This window comes from Acyrthosiphon pisum, chromosome A1, assembly GCF_005508785.2.
Source record: "Acyrthosiphon pisum isolate AL4f chromosome A1, pea_aphid_22Mar2018_4r6ur, whole genome shotgun sequence".
In the NCBI taxonomy this organism is placed as follows: Eukaryota; Metazoa; Arthropoda; class Insecta; order Hemiptera; family Aphididae; genus Acyrthosiphon; species Acyrthosiphon pisum.
Window position 1 is genome coordinate 156,822,403 of NC_042494.1, and position 17,214 is coordinate 156,839,616.

General features: G+C 33.7%; 2 protein-coding genes across 4 annotated transcripts in view; one reads left to right on the forward strand and one right to left on the reverse strand.

Moving 5' to 3' along the window:
* Positions 1-6,015, forward strand: part of LOC100165002 — a 25,571-nt gene extending 19,556 nt beyond the window's left edge. For all 3 annotated transcript variants that reach the window (XM_008186629.3, XM_029488659.1, XM_001946019.5), the window contains 3 exons: positions 2,064-2,211; positions 2,344-2,554; positions 2,676-6,015. In XM_008186629.3, the coding sequence (XP_008184851.1) occupies positions 2,069-2,211; positions 2,344-2,554; positions 2,676-5,768 (3,447 nt within the window). In that variant the 5' untranslated portion in view covers positions 2,064-2,068 and the 3' untranslated portion in view covers positions 5,769-6,015. The remainder of the gene's footprint in view (positions 1-2,063; positions 2,212-2,343; positions 2,555-2,675) is intronic.
* Positions 6,016-8,291: 2,276 nt separating this feature from the next.
* On the reverse strand, positions 8,292-17,214 carry LOC100162915 (SWI/SNF-related matrix-associated actin-dependent regulator of chromatin subfamily A containing DEAD/H box 1 homolog). Its single transcript, XM_001946068.5, has 17 exons — positions 17,003-17,214; positions 16,732-16,876; positions 15,880-15,995; positions 15,585-15,819; positions 13,330-13,399; positions 13,099-13,261; positions 12,840-13,027; positions 12,585-12,784; positions 12,382-12,520; positions 12,172-12,307; positions 11,967-12,104; positions 11,596-11,889; positions 11,391-11,525; positions 11,111-11,328; positions 10,126-10,308; positions 8,829-8,938; positions 8,292-8,751 (listed from the first exon to the last, which is right to left on the reverse strand). Exons 2-17 carry the CDS (start codon positions 16,874-16,876, stop codon positions 8,675-8,677), a joined length of 2,547 nt encoding a protein of 848 aa, XP_001946103.1. The 5' UTR covers positions 17,003-17,214; the 3' UTR covers positions 8,292-8,674.

Here is a 17,214-nt window from a genome sequence, read left to right on the forward strand (position 1 = left end):
TTTATGTCAAATATAGTTAGGTATAGTAATTAATAATATTGTATAATTCCGTGATTACGTCATGGTGATTTATTCTTTTATTAAATACATATTTACGGCGTTGTTTGGATGTTATTTTCTACAACAAATGGCTAACTAATAAATAACAATATTGATTTTTTGTATTACCTAATTACGTTAAAATAAACTTATAATTTTTTTGTATTTAATAAATAAAATTAATTTCATAATTTTTGACGGAGCGTGAATTGTGGAGTTGGCTTCGAAATTTAAACATTATACTTAGTGATATTTTGTCGATTCACCACAGTATACAGGTATATATTAATTGTAGGTGATAAATTTCTAAAATTACTAAAAATAATAGTCTCAATAGTAGTCCAGAATAGTACTATCCGGAACTAATTTATTAATTGATAACATTGTCGATAAAGCTGAGGTGATCAGCTTAGGGTTCGCGTTAAATATCATAATAATTTATTGCTGTAATAATACGTGAAAATAATAAATTACAAAATTTTGGCAACATCGCATAAAATATTCTATGCTCAATAGTGTTGCTAAAAAGGTCTATGCTCAATCGTGCTTTACCGGAAAATATACAGTACATTAGGGTATTTCAAATAGGGGGATTCTAAATTCCGCCCGAAATGAACAGGTAAAAATAAGGTTTATGGTAAATTATGCCCGGAAAAAATAAATATTTTTAAACTTAGTGTTCCGTGATTGTACGAACACGACTGTATTGTTAAGTATTTGACAAAAAAAAAATAATAATAACTTTACTTCATAGATTATCTTTATTATTACTATTTTACGATTTTTATTAATTATATATGACTTATATAGTTATATGTGGTAATTATTGATTATGATTATATTTTGACTATAGTCTTTATTATAAATATTAGGTTCTATTTTTACGATTTTTATTAATTTTATATGAACTATGTAGTAATTTTATTATTGACTTTATATTATGTGAAATATATATTTATCAAAAACTAGGTACTTTGTAAAAACTTTATTACGTAATAAGAACTTTTTACTTAGAGGCAGGATGTGTTTATTAATAATAATTTTTTACGGGCGGAATTTACATGTAGGTACCTGTAGTTCATTTCGGGCGGAATTTACCATTTTCGGGCAGAACTAACATGCGCCCGTAAATTCCGCCCAGAAAAAATGTATATAATAATATAAAAAATATACTGCCTTGTAATAATCTATATGTTATAACTTATGTGACTCATATAATTATTAATACGAATTATATGATACATTCACAAATTTGTATATTTACAGTAAGTAATAAATGTATTCTATTTAAACTTTAATCTTTTATTTGTTACATTATAACTGCCCCTCCTCCCAACAAGGTCTGCGCTTATGTGTGGCAGTTTAAATAAACATATAAATATTAAAAACTACTTTGTAGAAAATACACGGTTTTTGTTTGAAAATTACAAAAAACCTAACTTTAAACTTTTAAACTTAATAGGTAATAAAAATGTCTTACTTATGAGTAGAATATTTTTATAAATTATACATTTTTCTCGGGTGGAATTTATATACGCCCTTAAATAGGTAGTAAAAAAATATTTAAACTTATTGAATCAGGGAAAAACAATTTTTCCCAAATCATCTATATTTTACAATGTATATATTTGTGTATAAATTATTAGAGGTACAAAAAAACGTGATATCAATGACCGTATTACAATTTTCAGGTCTTTGTCATATTATGCGCAAATAGTGGGGGGGGGGGGGTTAGGGTTCACTCTAATTTTTAATCTAACGGCATAAAACTTGAATTTCTGAGCTTAAATTTGGTATGTTACGCGTTTGTTAGACGGAGACAATACATGTGGGTGTGACGTCCTCTTAAGTCTCTGCTTTCAACCCTTTGCTTGCTGAATTGATTATAAATATGATGTTCCCCTGGACGGCAATAGTTTGAAATAATGATATTTTTACTCCAAGTTGAGATTTTATGTTTTGTCCATGTTTTTTTTTACCAGATATCTGTAACGACGAAAATTTGTTTTTAATTTTTTTTTCAGTCAATATGAGTGTAATAATTAGATTGCAAAATCTGCCTTGGGCTGCCAACGCCGCGGATATCAGACAGTATTTTCAAGGATTGTCGATACCCGAAGGTGGAGTTCATATCGTCGGTGGTGAAAAAGGCGACGTCTTCATCTCATTCAGGTAAACATGCGTATAATAGTGTCGATAATACAGTGTTGTGAATCTTATTATTGGCTATATGTGAATATAGCCGTAGTACGGCGTTAGCTTTTATTGCGTTGAATTCTTATTGTCATTTCGAAAATTTTACAGTACCGACGAAGACGCTAGACAGGCTATGCTTTCTGATGGTGGATGCATCAAAGACGTGCAGATCAGACTGCTGTTGAGCTCGCGTAATGAAATGCAAAAAGTCATCGATGCCGCGAGACAACAGACCTTATACAACGCTTACATGCAGCAAAATTTGATGCAGCAGCCACAGCTCCCTATAGTTGGGACGTTGCCACCGTTGACTGCTAAGGTATATACTAATAGTATAGATTTGCATCTGAATGAAGACAGCAACAACAACCCTGCTGTATGACAATAAATTAATTATTCCCTTTCGAAAGCAGCTAATATGAATTTTTTTTATCGCATAGGTCTTACCGCAGCCACAACAACAGGTAAGGCCCGGTCTAGGTCCACAGATGTTACGCAGACCACCTATAATTGACAACATGTCGGTACTCATGCCCCAAGACAAACAGCAACAGCAACAGATGCAGCAACAGCTTTTGTCTCCGAAATCGTTGGAGAGCAGAGATCGCGACGACAAGAGCCATAAACGTGGTGACCGGTCTCGATCGAAATCACGGGAGCGGCGGTCAAAGTCGTCTCGCAGTGGAGGCAGTAGACGGGACAGGTCAAGGTCTAGAGACCGGCGGCGGCGGGACAGGAGCCGAGGAAGAGACAGGTCCAGGGACAGGTATCGTGGTGGAGATGGAAGGAGCTCGTCGAGCCGAGGAAGCGGAGGCAAATCGCAAAGGTCGCGGTCGCCAACTGCCAACAAAGCGATGGACGGCCCACCGGGCAAGTTGGTCGGTGAACAACAGCCACAAATCAATCCTTGGTCCTGTCAATATGAAAACTTGCAGCCACAGCAGGCGGCTATGGCAGTAGTAGAAAACCATCAGCCAGTAAATATGATGAACAACATCATACCCGGTGGCCTTGGCGGATTCACGCAATTCAGGACGCCCCCCCAGCCACCTATCATCCCTGTCATACTTCCTCCGAATTCTTTTCATCAACAACAACAACAACAACAGCAGCAGCAACAACAACAACCACCTCCGCTGATGAGTAGATGGGGGTCGAGTGGTGGAAACCGCCCACATCAGCAGCAGCAACAACAGCCGTACGTACCCGACAACGATTTTCGCGCAGGTGCATACGTCGCTGGAGGCGGCGGCGGTGGTGGTAGCGATGACGAGGACGATCGACAAACAGAATTCGACAACAATTTCCAAGGAAGGTTCAATGAAAACGCCGCCTCAACTATGAGGAGAGGGCCGCCTGGACAAGATTTCCGCGAGCAACAAAGGTTTGGGCCGACAAGAGGAGGTCCTTCTAGATTTAATAAACCGCAGCAGGCCGTGCCACCTGTTGTGGGTCAACACAACCAAGGTGGTGGGGGAGGTCAGCGACCGTTCAACGAATTCGGTAATGGCAGCAGTGGTCCCAGGTTCAACCATCAGCAGCAGCAGCAGCAACAGCCACCTAGATATGGCGGTCACAACATCCCCGACAATGGGGGCAGAGGCAGACAATCCAGGTTCAGCTCAATCAATGAAAACGGCAAGCCTTCCAGGTTCAATCAAGTACCACAGCAGCAGCCGCACCAAGACAATGAGGACGGGCGGTCTGCCGAATTTGATGAGCCCAGTAAGAGGATGGCGCCCCGATACAACGACCGGTACAGGTATGACGTTCGGAACGCGCAGGTCCCTCACTCCGAAGGCTTGTGTGTGGAGGTAAACAACATGTCCAACCCGTTCTCGTATGGCGACATCCGCAAACTGTTCGAAGGCATCCACATCGACGGATCGGCGATCAAGATCCAAAAGCACCGGCAGGGCGTGGCGTTCGTCCGGTTCGACAGCAACAACAACAAGAATTTGGCCATGAAGGTCAACGGGACCGCTTACAAGGGCAACCATGTAGTAGTCAAACACCTGGACGACAAGGCATACGAACGGGACAACACGGACGATCGGCCGTATCCGACACCGACGGCGACACTGAACATCGTTGATCACGTGGATTTGGTGGACGATGACGATGACGAAGATGTCGCAAGTGACCAGCCTGCGTTGTCGGTTGACAAAAAGAAACCAAAGAAATCTAAAACCGATGACGAAGGAAGCGACAACGACAACGATCTGATAGTGTGCGAGACAACCACGAACAAGGATGGTGTGTCAGTCGAAGACGGCAACGACGAACAACGGAAGGAATCACCGACGAAATATCTGAAACTCAAACAGCTTCCGGTCACGGTGACCGAGGAAGACGTAATGAACGAGTTCGACGGTGGCACTGACGTGCGCCGCGTGACTTTTTATCCGGACGGTGAGTTCATGGGTGCCACGCTGGAGTTCACTAGCACGGAAGCGGCCGAATCAGCGCTCAAGCGGTACGACTGCGTCTTGTTGGGCTCGACGCCGGTGCCCGTACAGCGGTGTACCTACAAAGAGTACGCGCAGATCAAGCGGAAATCCGGCGACGGCGGCAGACGCTTTTCAAGCGACAACACCAGCAGCAGCGGCCGCCACCACCACCACAGCAGCCACCATCACCACCACCACAGCAGCAGTAGCAGTCACCACCAACAGACACATCCACCGGCGGCTGCGTCGTCGTCTTCTCCGCCCGTGCAGGTGGCCCCACCGCCTCCGAACGTGTCGGGCGCCACGCCGGTCGTCCGGTCCAACTGCCTGTACGTGTACGGCCTGCCGACGACCGTCACCAACACGGACATCACTCAGTTCTTCTCCGACTCCGTGCTGCCCGACAAGATACACATCATGCTCAGCAAATTCGGCCGGCCCACCGGTGAGTCGTACTGCGAGTTCGGCACCGCGCAACAGGCGAGCGCCGCCATCGTCAAAAACCAGACCTTCATGGGGCAGAACCTCGTGTGCGTTGAGCCCATCAACCGTTCGCTGATGATCCAGGCCATCACCAAACCGATGCAGCAGCACTGCAACAACCATCATCAGGACATGTCTTGGGGCGGTGGCGGCAACAGGCAGCAACAGCACCACCAGAGGCCGCCGCACCATTCTCAGCAGTACGGGGGACCGTACGGCGGCGGCGGCGGAGGTCGACCGCAGCAGCAGCAGCAGTTTAACATGAATAACGGAGGTGGCCGCGGCGGCGGCGGCGGTTACACGCCCAGGATACGCGGACCCGGGCCCGGGCCGAACACCGGTCCCGACGGGTTCGGACAGCCCGGATGCGTGGTGGCCCTGGACAACGTGCCGTACCGGGCCGACGTCCAGCAGATCGTGGATTTCTTCGAAGGTTTCGAACTTCACAGCCAGAACGTGATCCGGCGGTTCAACGATTTCGGCAAGCCGACCGGCGAGGCGCGCGTCAACCTCAGGAACCCGCAGGACGCCGCTCGGGCTGTCCGGGTGCTGCAGAACAAGCCCATTTTCAACAGGCCGGTGCGACTCACCCTCCTGTAAATCCCGACAGTACCTGTATTGTTGTTGTGATGGCGTCGCCAATGTAATAACAATTAAGTCAAGTATTTTACGTGATTCGTGTCAACCGTTTTCCCCATACTATTTCTATTATTTTTTTTTGTATATGAAAGTCAAAATAAGAGGTGTACTACTGTATCGATTTTATTTTTATTTCGATTGCTCTTTTTACTATTATAACGACTTATAATTTAATTTAAACATGATGTATAATTTGTATCTAATTTAATAGCAATATATTACTTATGCATGTTCTGTATAAATACAATGAAATAAAATATGTACCAATAATTAAAATGTATTTTTATTCCAACTTTATTAGTCAATAAACTATTTTATGAATATAATTAACAATTTATAATAAATATTGTAATATATTATTTTAATAACTTCGTAATATATTTTGTAAGAATTTAACGTTGAAATGAACGTGTTATCTACCTATGTGTGTCACCTTTTTACTTTTTAGTTCTTCTGCTGTTTGTAAATATTCAGGTGATTGTATTAATTACACCGCTTTATAGATACATTTGATTTTAGGGTTAGATTTATAACATCAAAATCCCACTGGTACGTATTTTCGACCCGAAAACAGAAAAGCACGTACCGCGACGGTAAAATCCACGGGTTACAACTAATTTTAGTATCTATGTGCTTATATAACTGCACATCAACTGTCGACTGTCTAATTTTTTTATTAAATTAATATTTATTATATTTTAACTCAAGGCTGAGCAAGTTAATGATTTATTTTAACTCAGATAAGTTAATATATACCAATAACAAAAAGACGAAAGTTAATTTAACTATAGGTTAACTCAGTTAAGTTAAAAGTTGATACATAGTTTTTTTGTGAAATTGTTATTAGTAAATTAAAAAAAAAGTTAATTTGTTTGTACAACACTAGCATACTTACTTAATTTTTTCCAAACCAAAACTAAATTATAGACTAGTGTTTATACTTTATACAATTCACGGTAAACATTTTTAGACATGAAAACGAAATAGACTAAATAGTGAAGTATAATTAAATTAAGAATAAAATAAATTAACTTAACTTATTTCTTAAAATGAAAAATTAATTAGTTAATTTCACGTTAATCAAAAAATAAATTTAGTAAGTTAACAGTTAAATTAATGAAAAGCCAAAAGTAACTAGTTAAAATAAAATATAATTTTTTAACTCGTTAATGCCTAGCCTAATTAGTGATGATTATTGATAGTTAAATATGATTTTTTTTTAATTATATTATTTAAAAATAATATATATTATGTAATAAATCTCTACATAAACTATGTAGGTACGCACCCTAATACCTACAACCTACATAATAATAAATATTATTGATAGTTATTGGGACCAGGAAGTTGCATTTGCATTTTATTTTTTATTTTTTTGGTGCAGTTGTATTTATTATCATGTCACATAATAAACCCGGTAATACAGCTGGTAAGTCACATATTATACTACTAATATACGAATGCCGAGACCGAGAGCACATGTTACTCGAAATTTAAACTCGCTCTAACGACTAAGTCAAGTCGTAATTTTCAGAAAATGTAGATGATTTTTTTTGTAATTTTGTTTTTAAGAGTATAATTTTTTTTAGAAATATAGTTTGGGGGTGGCCCCTAGAGCCTCCGAAGCCACCCCTGTATATGCCACTGGCTGACTAAACTGTTCCTAGTGTATATTATAACAATTATATTGAATGCCTTTATAAATTATGGTTTGGTACCCAACTAGTACCCCCTAGCGTGGGTACTGGGTATAAACGAGGACACTATTATTAGGTAGTTAAAAGAGAATTAGATTTATAATAAAATAACGTATCTAATTAAAGTAGGTACTTATACCTATACTTATCTGTTAAACGTTGTAATATATAATAATATATATCTTGGCTTTATCCGGTTAATTTAAAAATGTATATGTTAAAGTTACATACATATTACTATGCCTACATAATGTTATATTAATTTTAGGAATGTAGAATATTGTCTAACATAACACTTTAAGATAATAATATTCTTATTTATTACTGTAATCATCCCATGCTCACCATCTAAAAAAAAATAAAAATAAAAATAGTGCTTCATTTACCTCTAAGCATTGCTTAAATATACAAGGTTATTGCAATAGTACCCCCACTACATTATTTTATCACGTAAAGGAATTTAAATAGCAGCATAAGGGGACAACGTATTCTGGCTATACTATGATATTATACGCATGATATGAACCGTACCCTTACGTCGCCATTTTATTTTTGTTTGATAACAATATGTGTTATGTGCAATATACCTTGTATATTTAAACCATGTTTCTAAGTTACGATCTGCTAGAGTAACAAAAGAATATATATAATATAAATTGTGACATAAAGTAGGATAAGGTATACAATACATTTTATGCAACTTGATAGGGATTAAACTAATATACAATTAATATTATTTCAAAAAAAATATTCTCTTATTTGTCCTAAATAAATAATTATAAAATAATTGATACTTATTATTCATTTATTCATAACATGATGTATATACACATAATTTTAAGGTTTAAAATTAAATATGAACAATATTTGTATGAATAACATTAATTAAAAAATACCAATTCACCAATGTTGTGCTGTCTTATTTTTGAAAACTTTTTTTTATGAGATAGGTATTTTAAATTGTACAATTGTTTTTAAATATGAATATAAAAAAAAAAAAAAACAGTTAGTTTAAAAAAATAAATAAAATTGATTCAACTTGAAACTTAAAATCTTACAAAATAATACGATAAGTTTTTTTAAAAAGTTTGCAGAAGTACACTTAAAGTTTGCATTAATCTGCTTTATATATAAACAGAAATTATAAATCAAACAGTAAAAAAAATTGTATCATGATGATACATCTTCAATTCCTAAAGATTGTTTTAATAATTGAGCCATCGTTTTCTTATCAGGTTCTTCATCATCTGGAATAAAGTATAAAAAATGTTCTTGTATTAATGAAATTACTTAATACATAATTAAATTATTAAATTAACCATACCATTTCCACCTCCTGTTACTTGTTGTTCAAGATTTAATTTATCTTGTGCTACCTTGAACATGGATTCTTCTACAGAATCTTTGCTAATAAATTTGATCACTTTGACAGGTCTGAAAAAGATAAATATAGTAGCAGTTCATTCAGTAACACATTTAACAACAGGATTAGTAGATGTTCAGTCTTCTAGCATTAATCAGTTATAATGACTAGAAAAATGCAATTGCATATTTTAATCAACGCCTAAGTTCAATTCATCATAAACAAAGTATTTTGAGGTTAATATATAGAAAAAAATATCTATTGTCACAAAGATAAACAAGTCATGTCTCAAATAAATATTGAAATAACTAATAAGTTACTGGAGTAAGATCCTACGTTGAGTTATTGTCATCACATATCTTATTCCTAGGACAAGACCAATATCAAAACAATTTATGATAGTAACTTTGTAATAATTGTAATTAATAGTTATCAATTATCAGCTAAACAACTATATATGACACATGTAAATATCAATGTATAGTAAAACACGAAAATAAGGGTAGATAAACTTTGTATTTATCTTATATAAACAACTTATGGCTGAAAAAGTAACATCTACAATTATGAGTTAAGATGACTTATATTTGTCAATAGTATTAGATTCTATGCTAGATTTATCTTAATTTACTGTTAAGTTATCTGTTATTGTTTGCTAAGTATTTTAAGATAACATGTTGGAACACTAGCTTTTATTTCAGGCTGTGACTAAATCTCAACAACTTTGTGAAGTAGGTTCTAGTATATTAAAAAAAAAAAATCTAAAAATGAATATTAGACTGCATAAGTCAACCATATTCTGATATCATATTCATATCATAATCCTGATAACATGTCTGAACAATATGCTAGGTTACAACCAACAATAAAAATAATAAATATTGCCCTGAACGCCTGAAGGTGTTTTTTTTGTTGTTGTAATTTACAGCATTGATATACATTCTGTTTTAATTAATTTATAGAATATTTAAACAACTCATATGAATTTTAAATAAAAAACATGTGCACAAGTCCATTTCTTAGGGAACTTTATAAAGTAATGGTGTTAACAAAATTTCAAAATATTGAAATTTATCAATTTATGTAGTCTCTGTTCTGAAGTTGTATGAATCATCAAAATTGAATTGATTACATTTTAGGATAACGCATGTGAAATATTTGAGAACATTTATTCTGGAGAGAAAAGTATATAGTCAATAAAAAAAAGTCTAGGGGTGGCACTAAATAATCCAACATAAAATTTGTTTTAAAAACTCACTTAGTCTGTCCAACTCTGTGGCACCGGTCTTCTGCTTGTTTATCATTATACGGATTGTAGTCTATATCATGTATGATGACAGTGTCGGCAGCTGTTAAATTGATTCCTAATCCACCAGCTTTAGTTGACAACAAAAAGGCAAATAAGCTTTCGTCCATATTATACAAGTCAATCATCAGCTGTCTATTTGTCAAACATATGTGCATTAACATCAGTTATTAACAAGGCTCGGAACTTTAGACATTTGCATATTTGTTTAGAAAGTGCATATCGAAATACTGATTAAATAAATTAATTCATTAACGGCTATTTTTGTAATGCTGTCTAGTAAAATTAGCGATTAAGGTGCTCTATGTGCTATATGGTTAAGTGTGAAAAATCACTTTATCCTTAACAGTACCTAGCGGATTTGTTTTGTCTTCTGGGGGGGGGGGGGAGATTAACATAATTTTGGTTCAAAAATTGTACTTTTAACTATTTATGTAGGCCTATACCACTTAGGCCTATATAGAGGTATAAAATGCATGTATCCAGTAGTAAAATTTATAGGCTGTAATTATTGCTTATAAACACTCTTAAACTACTATACAGATTTTTGAAAGAAATTATTATTTATAGGTAGTTTATGTTCTGTATCCCCCCTCTCTTAAATAATGGGACTGGTCTTTTACTCCTTTAAACTCAAAAATGATTTACGTGCTTTGCGTGGCACATGGCCTCCATAGGACTTTTGAAGAGGTACGTGGACAGTTTAGCGCTATCAATAAAATTGTATCGAATGTTGAACTTTTTCTTGAAAAAAAAGCAACACCGCGTATATTATGTAGACATATTTTCTTCATTAAATTGCATATTTTTGTATATTTTCCAAATTTCTACTGCATATGTATGCGAATATTTGAGTACTTTTTAGTGCATAAAGTTCCAAGCATTAGTTATTGGTAAATATTATATTTTTGTATTTTTAAATATTGCTTCTCATTACCTTTCTTGGACTTGGGTAGAACCATCCAGCCTTAGGTAAGAATGGCCATAATGTGACATGTATATTTCTAATAAATCTAAAATTTGTAGGAACTGACTGAATATGAGCACACGGTGACCTCTGTCTTTGAGATCAGGCAAAATTTCATTTAATAATTTAAATTTGCCTGAATCTAAAAACATTTGAATTGGAAGGTCATATCCTAATTTGCTCAGACACTGTAAGAGATATTAAGTAAATAATAATTATTTAACAAACATTAATCATACAAATTAAATACCCTATAATCTGTACATAATTTGTGTAAATCAAAGTCAGACAGAAATGATAAATCCTCTGCAATGTATTGTTCATTTTTTTGTTTGTATGTTGGTTCTATCGCTAACAACTTTGCCATTTTATACAATTTGCCATCCTGAAATTATAAATAAAATTGACCTTTCATAAATAGCAGAATAAATATTATCAAACAACTTACGACTTACCTCAAAATGATATCTCAATAAAAGTGGATGATTAGTCAATTTTCTCAACATCATTAACCACATCATATGACTGTTGTCTGTTACCTCTTTGCCTCTGGTTGCTTCTTTAATCTCATCTACCAACGTGTTGTAACGAGTCTTCTGATGCTCAGTCATAACAACATTGTTGACAACCAGCGTTTTTACAGGCAGAGATTTTAATACATCTGCTTTTAAACGTCTTAACATGAATGGCTCAATGATTCGTTTAGCTTGTTCAATACGATGCATTTCATATTTTGAACCAGTATTTTTCTATATTTGATTTATATAAGATATATAAATTTATATAAATACATTAGTCCTAAATTTTTTCTATTATAGGTACTTACTGTTCCTTTAGAAAATAAAAATTTTATATTATCCACTTTGCCTCGGAATAATGTTGGCATAAGAAATATTAACAGTGACATTAACTCTAACAAATTATTTTGAAGGGGTGTACCAGTTAACAATATCTTATAGTTGCCCTATAACAAAATTAATAATTTTAAAGACAAACATATTTTTAAAAAAACCACTAAAATGATGTCCTACATTGAAATTAGAGAAAACTTCAAAAGTCTGTGACGTCATATTCTTTAGCTTATGTGCTTCATCGTATACAATGTAATGGAATTCTTTTGTTTTAAATAATTTTTTTTCCTCGGGAGAATTAGCTGCACAACTATAACTGTAAATACAAAGTAACATCAAGTGCATCAATATGCATTAATATTCAAAAAACATATTATTAATTAAACATACGTAGTCAATATGACATCAACGTCACCAAATCCTTTTCTAATCCATTTTGTTCGCATGTATCTTCTTTCATCCATTGATCCATGATATTTTTCAACTATCATAGTTGGACACCACCTTTTAAATTCTTGGTACCAGTTGTCTAAAAGTAGAGAAAACCTTTGCTGTAATCGTAAGAGACACTAATTAATATACGAACAAAGTACCTAAAGTTGAAGCCGGTACAACTATCAACTGGGGTAAATCGGGATGTGTGCGACCAGTCTCTTTGAGATGAGCTAAGAATGCGATTACTTGCACAGTTTTACCCAAGCCCATTTCATCGGCTAACATCATATTGAGTTTTTGTGTATTCATTAACATGAGCCAGTTAAGTCCTATCATCTGGTATCCAGCAAGCTGTAACCTATCCTTTGTGTTAGTCTAACAAAATTACTAAGGAAAAAGAAATATTATCATACTCCTTATTTAAACTCTCTGGTTGCGATTTTATAAGCATGTTAGTGGTAGTAATAGAATTTCCATTTTTCAATGCTAATATCTCACATTTCTTCATTAACTGTGCGACGATTTCCTGGCAAGAGACCATGTGCATCACATTTTGTAAAGTCTGCTCACCAACTAAACGAGAGTTTTTTGCTTTACACGTCTATTTTAAGAAATTATTTATTATTACAATTAATTTACAACAATGTGGAAAATTTCATGATTTCTACTTACAGCATCATACCAAGTTGAAAATGGTCTAAGAGCTACAATAGCATCAAATTTTTTAGTGGTCATTCCTTTCACTACTCTAAGTTCTGTTTCATTGGAGTTGTTTAACAAATCCAAAGCCTTTTTCCGCATTTCTGAGGAACTGTCTTTTACCAAATTCTTTTCACTAAAAACAAAAAGAATAAAAAATGATAACTATATAAATGTAAACATTATATTTAAAAATGGATATACTCTTTGTATTCGTCATCAACCTCAGCATCAGAATCACTGTCACCATCAGAAGTTTTTATACGTTTTCTTTCTAAAAATATATTAACAGAATTATATCACTGATAATATTCTAATATTATAATATGTAATATTATTACAACATGAATGGTATAAGAGATAAGTAAATTATATTCTAAAATTAATTGTGAGGGTTAAATTAAATAAACTTAAATCATAATATAAAATTATAAGTTACTAAAATATTGAATGTTTATGATACAAATATACAAAGAAAGAGTGGCTCAATAACATATAAATTATATGCCATGTGTTAAACATTATAAAATGTGATTTTTTTTTTTTAAAAACACATATTTTTACACCAAAGAAAGTAGGTACCTAATAGATATTCTATCAGAAACAAAAGAATATGTAAATAGTTAAATATTTAATACTGTAAAAACCAAAATACAATATTTTATAATCTTAATTTTTTCATATTTTAGATTGTTTAAAATACAATGTCTAAAACTCTCAGAAACTTAAAAATAGAATCAAAATAAATAAATCATTTGTAAACATTATTTGCTATAAAATAAATTTGTTAAATTGAGTTACTGCCTTATTCGTTGTGCACATCGAAGTGACAACATAGTATGCAAAAATTCGGGTGTATGTGATTTATTGTATATTAATTATTGTATATAACATAAAATTTATTGTAAAATATAATAAAAATTTTTGTTCACGCGTAATATGATTTCCCGCTTAAGATGCTATTTTTAACTGGTCCCTTGGAGAGCATCTTAAAAGGGTTCTACTGTAATTTTAATTAATTTGTTTTGTATACAACAGTTTTAATTTTTTATTATTTGTAAACAAATCTTATTAATTTCCTGTTATGGACCAATCAGCTTTTGCTTGTACATTTAGTAAATTTACCATTAATTAGTAAAACCTAGTGACTGGGCTTTGCCAGTAACATAGTTTATGTATCTTATCATTATTGGTCACAATATTTTTTGCTGGCACTAGGCACAAGTGTAACTGATATTAACATAGCGATTTAGTGGTCAGGTGTTCTTTAAACCACCGCTCTATTGTGAAAAATAGGGTTTTAAAATGTCATGAAATTTATTTTCTTGAAATATTTCATTCCCATGAAAAATAAAATGTTTATTATATCTAAAAGATTATTGTCGTCAATTTCCAAATGAAAATTTTTAAAAAGTTGATTTATTGTATGAAACAAAGAAAATATGTGACTTTTTTACATATAATTTATAAATTGTTTAACAAATCTATAATATAACAAATTTAAACATTGCCTTTTGACTCTTAAGTTACAAACTCATAAACCAACTTTACATCATATCGTATTCTTGAGAGCCATGACTCTGCGAATGCCTATTATATTATGCTATATTATAATTATTATTTTATATTATATTCACAATGTATAGACACAAACCACTCTTAATAGTCGTGAGTCGTGACCTTTTACAATATACAAAATATGATCGAAGTATTAAATAAAGAGTCCAGAGTACCTTCACATCACATATACGGGTTTTGTACCAATTTATAATTACTTAAAATACACTATTATTATTTCATACACTGTTGGAATTGACTTAAAGTTAATGGTTTGAATTATTTCAAACCGTTATTTTTTGGAACAATTTTTATACGATTTTTATACGATTTTTTATATAACTGGTATAAACATTTTTATTCTCAAAATAATGAAAGGAATATTTTTCAGCATTACATATTAGTAGAATATACAAAATTATTATTTCAATCAACAAAAATAATACGTTTTTCTTTATTTCTATATATTATATATATATATCAATATATTAGTATTTCTTATCATCTATAACCGAACATTGAAAAGAAGAAAAAATATTTTTCATAATTTCATTGAAATATTTCAAGAAGAGTGAAATTTTTAATTTTAAAATATTTCAAGTGGAATATTTCAAATTTAGAACCCTAGTGAAAAACGTAAGGTCTGAGAACATACACACACACACATAATCTTCTTAAATTTTAACATTTGATGTTCATATCAAAAATAAAATTGATATTTAAAATGTATAAAAATGGATTAATAATCAAAAATTGCAAATAATTACAGTGAGTAACCCACCCCACCCAACACATTTTTTTTTTTATAAAAGAATATCATCATTATAATATTTTACGTTGAATAAATAAAACGGTTTCAGTTATATCAGAGAATTGAATTAAGAATATTAGATTAAATTTACTTTTAGTTTGTGGTTGTAAACGTTTTCTAGAAGGCATGGCAACAGGTGGTGGTGGAGTAGCCTTTAATACATCATTCATTGTTCCAGCTTTTGTTAATTTCATGTAATCTTCTTTACTTGTACTTTGATTTAAATTATTAAAAGGCTTAATTGAACCATTGACATTGTTTGGTGCATGATCACTACTGTCATCACTAGATACGTTATGATCTCCTGCAGTTTCTTCAAATTCAAGCTTAATTCAACAAATCAATATTATACAATGATAAGCATATGAAAGTGGTTTTATAGTTACTTCTTCAATGAGATGAGATCCGTCTCCATCTCCATTCAAGAGAGGTTTTGTGTTATCATCATCTTCTTCGTCTGATGACAAAATAATTGTTTGAAACTTTTTCTGTCTAATGAATACTAAAACATAGAATATAAAATATAATTTTAAGTTAAAACTGAACAATAAGATATATAATAAGTAAAAAAACTACATTTAATTTAAATTTAAATCAGAATAATGAAAATTCAATAAATAATGAAAATTTTTGTTATTTTTAACAATGTCCTTATTTGATAATAGTACCTATGTGAAATAATTAGGCTAAAAACATCCATTACCTAATGCAGATTTTCCAAATTAACATGTAGACTGCGTATGTCTTTTTGCTGTTTTCACCCAGTGCGTGTGCGTATGATAAAAGTAAAAACAATATAAATTTTAAAAAAAATAAAGAAACTGCTCATAACGACGAATGTATACATCTTAAAAAACATGCGTTTAATCCGCGCTAAATAATTATAAAATAATATTCAGCCACGCGTAGGGAATTTTAAACCATTTATTTTAAATCTATATTAGACGCCATTTGGCGTCAAACGCGTTGCTGAATGATACTTATGACGCCAATAGGCGTCAGTACGCAGTCAACGTGTTAAGAGGCAGCGATAAAAAAAAACCTACCTACCTAAAATTATGGCTGTATTACCGAATAGGCTTGTGTGCCTAGGGCACACAAGCAAATGGGGACCCATAAGTTTTCAAATACTATATCCTCCATATTTCTCCATATTGTGGAGCAAGCGCTTAGGGCCCAAAATTGACTTAATCTGGGCATGTCTACAATGATTAATATATATAATAATAAATAAAGACCTGGCTCATCGTCAACTAGTATTGAAGATCCAGATGCTGCCGATTCGTGACTGAAGCTGGGCTTCTTGGAGAACCTGAACGAACGCAAGTCACCAAAGGCATTTGGACTGGGGCTGTCACTGTCCCTGTCCACTGGGGAGTCCATCTGAAAAACGTCCAAACACTTGTTGACAAAATACCGTGTACATCGGAATATCGACAAGTACGACCGCAAGCGCGTTTCAACATTCTCAACGGTAGAAAATCATTCAACAAACCATGGCCCACTAACCTTTGTGTTCGGTGGCGTGCGTCAATAATTGAAGACGACGACCAGTGACCGCCGAACGCCGAGGTCTATCAGTTGTATTCAGGCGTGCCGTTTGCGGGCAGTTCGAAATTCAAACTTCGATTAGATAGTGTCGTTGAGCAAATCACACACAAACGGTCGCACATGCAACGATGCACAACTGCACAAGATACAAGAACAACGGGTAAAAATAA

Bases quoted from the DNA above. Each gene is read 5' to 3' on its own strand.
- LOC100162915 (XM_001946068.5), bottom strand. From the start codon at position 16,876: ATGGACTCCCCAGTGGACAGGGACAGTGACAGCCCCAGTCCAAATGCC. The intron at 13,400-15,584 runs GTAAATTTAATC...ATATATTTTTAG, and splicing joins TTTACAACCACAAACTAAAA to AAAGAAAACGTATAAAAACT. The intron at 12,308-12,381 runs GTATGTTTAATT...TTGTATTTACAG, and splicing joins GTTGATGTCATATTGACTAC to TTATAGTTGTGCAGCTAATT.